This window comes from Cucumis melo, chromosome 6 (genome assembly GCF_025177605.1).
Source record: "Cucumis melo cultivar AY chromosome 6, USDA_Cmelo_AY_1.0, whole genome shotgun sequence".
In the NCBI taxonomy this organism is placed as follows: Eukaryota; Viridiplantae; Streptophyta; class Magnoliopsida; order Cucurbitales; family Cucurbitaceae; genus Cucumis; species Cucumis melo.
The window spans coordinates 10,900,187-10,905,743 of record NC_066862.1 but is presented as its reverse complement, the minus strand read 5'-3'; the positions used below and the strand labels follow the sequence as shown (position 1 = coordinate 10,905,743).

Genomic DNA, 5,557 nt, shown 5'->3' with positions numbered 1-5,557 from the left:
GGTTTTTTCTTTTCTTGACGGTTTTTGATAAAACCGTCAAGAAAGGAGTGGTTTAATAGGAAAACCGTCAAGAATTTTGATGAAAAGGCGGAGGGGAGGCAATTTTCCGAATTCTTGACGGTTTTAAACCGTCAAGCAATATGAACGTTTTTCTTGACTGTTATAAACTGTCAAGGATTATCTTCTAAATTCTTGACGTTTTTAAAACGTCAAGATTTATTATAAAATCGACATTCTTGACGTTTTTCAAATGTAAAATAATATGTAATTATACTTGACGTTTTAAAAACGTCAAGAAATATCAATTACATTCTTGACGTTTTATAAACGTCAAGAAATATCGATTAAATTCTTGACGTTTTAAAACGTCAAGAATTTTAATGAAAAGGCGGAGACTGAGAAATTTTAAAATTTCTTGACATTTTTAAAACGTCAAGTAAGAGAATTTTTCTTGACGTTTTAGAAACGTCAAGAATTACTAAATTAATTGAAAAAATAATAAAAAAACAATATAAAAATAGGAGGAAAAAAGGGAGAAAAATGAAAATACTAAAAGCGCGAAATTCTTTTTTCTTTTTCACATTACGCTTTCCTCTATTTCAATTAAAATTTTGCCACTTTTAATTTTACTTTCTCAAATTTCCTCTTTTCCCCCAAATTTTGTAAAAAAGCCCTAACTTTCCCCCCTCCATATTTCTCTTCACGATCGAAAACTTCACATCTCTTTCATCGCAAGATTTGGTGTGCTTACGCTCGCAAGCCCCCTTCATCACAAGCCGCCGTTGAAGACGTTGCGTTTGTCCACCGCTGAAGATTTGGTGTGTTCGTAGGTTGTCGTTCAGAATAGGTTCGTCCGCCGCCACAACAGGTTTGTCCGCCGTCGTTCACAAGTTCGTCCCAAGTCGCTGCCTATATATTTCATCTTTTTTTTTTCTTATTATATTTCATTCTTTCATATTGAAATTAACTGTTCTAGGTTTCGATAAGGAGATGATATTGCATCGTATGATATTGCATCTCTTGCTTTCGTTTAATCTTAATTTTCGATATCTTTCATACTTTAAGATCATTATCTGGATGTTCTAGGGCCACTGGTGATGACACACGCAGTCTATGCACCACCGTGTGCAAATGGACCTATCTTGGCCATGCACACATGTCACAGTACAATGAAAAGGATTCCCGAAATATGGAGGCTTGTGGATGGGATGATGATTTCTGGGAGGAAATTGGATTAAGAGATCTTGTTGATGGTCACCATGCGAAAATAGGTGTGAATGAATTAGCTGAAAACATATTTTGGTTGAGTTTTTGATTGATGAAATACTTAGAATTTCTAAATCATTTTGCACTGGTACGTTCTGAGTGCAGATTTATCCTTTACGTTGCTTGAACTATTATTCCCTCTCTACTCTTTAGTATCCATAAGGAAGAATCAAAACACTTTTTTTCTTGATTATTTTTTATGTTGAGCACTCTCTGTATATTATTTCCTTTCATAAGAAATTTAAGTTTGTCATGAAATGTGTAGTGGATGTATTTGTACTCATTTACTCTATACTTTTTGTTTATTGTACCCATCCCATAAAACTGGTTTACTTGTTGCAACTCAGTAATTGACTGTACAAAGTTATTGATGTATAATGTCATTAGGAAGAAGTGTAGCATTCCCTGGTCACCCCTTGGGTTCTGGTCTGACTCCAGTAGCTGCGAAGGTAAGAAACGTCGTCCTCAAAATTTGAACTTAGAATTCTGAAAATTCCTTATTAGCGAACATTTATGTAATATGCAATATTGCATTGATAGGGTAGGGAAAGGAGAATTTGCTCTGGCTGTTAAACTGTTCAATAATAGGAATAAAAATAAAACAAAAAAACAAAAATAATAAAGTAAGAAATCAACTTCAGGTTCATTTTTAATTTGATTGAATTGTTTTTTTTTTTTTGTGCTTATCAGGAACTGGGTTTGGTTGCTGGCATCCCTGTTGGTGTTTCACTGATTGATGCTCATGCAGGTGGAGTTGGGGTGTTGGAAAGTGTACCTGGGCAAGATTCTGATTCTGAAGGTTGTGGTTTGTCCTACATATTTCATATATTTTTTTTCTTATTATATTTCATTCTTTCATATTGAAATTAACTGTTCTTTTACTGTTAGATCATCTTTTACTGTGAGGAGGAATCAAGAAGGTTAAAATTACTGAAGATAACTGAAGAAGCCGAGCAAAAGCGGCTTGCTGCAGAATACGAACAAAGGAAAAACCAACGGCTTCGTAGGGAAATAGAAGAACGAGAACTTGAAGAAGCACAGGCTCTACTTCAAGAAGCTGAAAAGCGTGTTGGTAAAAAGAAGGGAAGCAAGAAACCGGTTCTTGACTCTGTGAGTTCTTTTTGTCGAATCTTTTTCTTATTTTGGAAAGATGATGGATCAATTAGTAACAATGGATATATATCTCCAGGAAAAATTGTCGAAACAAGCTTTAATGCAATTGGCCCTTACTGAACAATTAAGGGAGAGGCAGGAAATGGAGAAGAAATTACAAAAGCTAGCTAAAACTATGGACTATCTAGAAAGAGCAAAAAGAGAAGAGGCGGCACCGTTAATTGAGGCTTCATTTCAGCAACGTTTGCTGGAAGAGAGAATGGTTCATGAACGTAATCAGCAGGTCTTGCTTTATGAATGATTTTTTCAACACGTTGAAAGAAACTATGACTATACATGATTATATGCATTTGGTTGTTTTTTCTGGTTGTAGTTTTTTTAAAATTTCAAACTGTGAGAATATATATCTTAGTGTAATTAGGGAACAAAGTAACTTAAACATCTATATGGTATGGCTACATCACTGACAGGTAAATAAAGGGTTTTTCATACCAAAAAAAAACAAAAAAAGAAGTTGATATATTTTAGTGGCATCAAGTGCTGTTTGCACATAAGTGTTGAAGCCTCCAATGAGTTTTTATCTCTTTCATGTTTTGATTTTACTTTGTGTAGCTTCTGTATTGTACTGTGTCATAACATTCCAAGGCATAGTGACGTGCAGATAGGGAGATGATCTAACGTATTGTGCTTTTCTGTTTTGAATTTTTGGTTGTTTTACTGTCTTTGTTGGTTGCTGAGTTCAAATGTCTAATATTTAATATCTATTTCTTTCATAGCTTAGTAAAGAGGGAACAGTTTTATGTCTAATATTTGGTCAGAGTGCTACCGGTGCTCTACTTGATCACATAATTCAAAATCATGTTGCCTCTCCTCATCTTGCAAACCGTGCTGCTTCGCAAAGTATGACTCTTTTTGTTATTTGATTATATTGATGCCGTCTACTGTGATTAAAGTAGAGTATACTTAAAAGTTAAATGATTGTGTCTAATATGGAATTGTTCATCTTCTCTTTTGTTTTTTCTTTTTAAATTTTAATCTTTCAGATATCTCTGTGTTTAATATGTTGAACAAGTTGTTGGAGAATTTGGAGAATTTGGTGGCAGTTTTTAAAAACACTATACGTGTTGCATAGAACACTATACATGTAATTCAAATAGAAAGTTATTGTGGTCTGCTAGTATGTTATTAGAAAGGTGTGTCACTCGTTTTTCTTTCTATTTCCTAATGCAACTAGCCAATCTTGTTATCAATATGTGATACCAATTCTTTAAAGTGTTTTCTCAAAGGGGGCTTGATTGTAAGTGTGTGGAGCAATATAGGTTGTTTTGAGATTCAATACTTCTCTTCATTCGTTTCAGGGGTTAAAGTGTTACTCACACACTTTTTGAAAACTTTTGGTTGGTTGAGAATCAAAGTGAGTATAGAATCTTCTTGGAATTGTTACGAGACTCGAAGTGACATTTAAACATTTTTTTTTTTTTTGCTGTTTCAAGTGTTAAAGTGTTGCTTTGAAACTTTTTACGTTCGTTTTGCTTTATATTGATACTGTCATCACTGCTTTATATTCTAAGTGGTTTGATCATGCTGTGGTTGCTTAATGTGTTGATACTTTAAATAGCTAGGTTGTTGGATGGATTTGGGATAGGTCTAGCTTGTTGTCACTCTTGTTCATATTTATATTTCAGAAACTGCCACATCAGAAATAAGAGGCTTCAGGCCAAAAAGGTTCCCCAGAGACTCCGTGACATAAAGGATGTTTTAGGTTCATATTTTATTCTTTATTTAATTTCAGTTCTGATTTTCTATGGTCTTTTAGTTGTGCGACTTCTAATAGTGACGATGAGATTGATGCAATCAATGATAGATTTTGCTATAATTATCTTAATCTTTAGCGTTTTAATTTGTCTTCGTTTTTACTCTGGTCATGTGATTTTAGTTTGGTATTCGATTGAGTTAAAGAATTGGGATTGATCTAGTTTATTTTGTTCTTTAGATAGTTTACTTTTGATCCAATATTGTGGGTATAATAATTTTTATGAATACTAATTCATTTATTTTGCATGTCTACAGATTGATACAAGAAAACCATACTCACAGGCCGAGTTAGATGAGGTGCGGGTTGAGTTGGTTGAGTTTTTGGGTTCGTACATATGATTTAGGATTTATTTGTCATCTCTGAAATAGGAAACTTTATTTTTTGTGGTTGATTTTTTGAAATGTTTATATGGAGGGGGAGAGGGAGAGGTGGGGATTGATTGATATACTTTTGGGACTTTGTTGAGGTTTAGAGTTTAGGTGAGTTGTTGATAGGTGAACTGTTCACATGTATTGGTTTTGTAAATGATATATGAATATGATGCAAAGTTTTGGAAATGATATGAATGAATGATGTTTAGTTGTCATTTGATGTATATTTGTCGTTTATATGTAGTTGAATTCTTGGACCAATGAGAGTATAATACAGGAACAATAATATAAATAAATTACAATTAAAAAAATGAAAAATTCTCGACGGTTCGCAAATGTCATGAACAACGAGATTCTTGACGGTTCTAAAATGTCATTAAAAATCACTCTTGACAGTTTCTAAATGTCATGAAAAAGAATACTCTTGACGGGTACAAAATGTCATAAACGACGACTTTCTTGACGGTTATAAAATGTCATGAAAAATGCACTCTTGACGGTTTTAAAATGTCATGAATATTCGCATTCTTGACGGTTTTTGTCATTCATAGTCACATTCTTGACGGTTCTAAACTGTCATTAAAACCTATGCTTGACGGTTCTAAACTGTCATGAAAAATGGAATACTTGACGGTTCTAAACTGTCAACGTTAACAATTCTTGACGTTTTTTACAACTGTCATGAAAAATGCCTTTCTTGACACTGGATTCAACGACGGTTTTAAAACCGTCAAGAATAATCACTCTTGACAGTTTAAAACCGTCAAGAAATCCTGTTTTTGTAGTAGTGATATAACAGAAAGATGAACTGATGTTTTTACTTCATTGCTTATGACTATGAAATGTTTTCAAACTAACGTACTTAATCCAACAAAGTATATAGAGATTCCAGAGGTAGGATATGTTTCATTTCGTTAAGGATGCAATTGAGTAATTTGGATTGAACATTCATACCTCTCAACAGCAAACAGTGACGAATTGAAGTCCCTAT

General features: G+C 33.6%; 1 protein-coding gene across 8 annotated transcripts; it reads left to right on the top strand.

The window, feature by feature from the left end:
* The first annotated feature begins 621 nt into the window (after window positions 1-621).
* Window positions 622-4,790, top strand: LOC103504230 (eukaryotic translation initiation factor 3 subunit A-like). 8 transcript variants are annotated; one of them, XR_007821487.1, is made up of 10 exons: window positions 624-868; window positions 1,087-1,271; window positions 1,654-1,715; window positions 1,957-2,065; window positions 2,155-2,376; window positions 2,456-2,662; window positions 3,156-3,279; window positions 3,738-3,793; window positions 4,065-4,141; window positions 4,450-4,790. XR_007821487.1 is itself a non-coding variant. In XM_051085732.1 (9 exons), the coding sequence occupies exons 4-9, from the start codon at window positions 2,003-2,005 to the stop codon at window positions 4,531-4,533; spliced, it is 756 nt and encodes a 251-aa protein (XP_050941689.1). In that variant the 5' UTR covers window positions 622-868; window positions 1,087-1,271; window positions 1,658-1,715; window positions 1,957-2,002; the 3' UTR covers window positions 4,534-4,790. The 8 variants fall into 8 exon arrangements, 7 of the variants coding, with proteins under 7 accessions (XP_050941689.1, XP_050941690.1, XP_050941688.1 ...); XM_051085732.1 differs by lacking the exon at window positions 4,065-4,141 and having other exon boundaries at window positions 622-868; window positions 1,658-1,715; XM_051085733.1 differs by lacking the exon at window positions 4,065-4,141 and having other exon boundaries at window positions 623-890.
* Window positions 4,791-5,557: the final 767 nt, after the last annotated feature.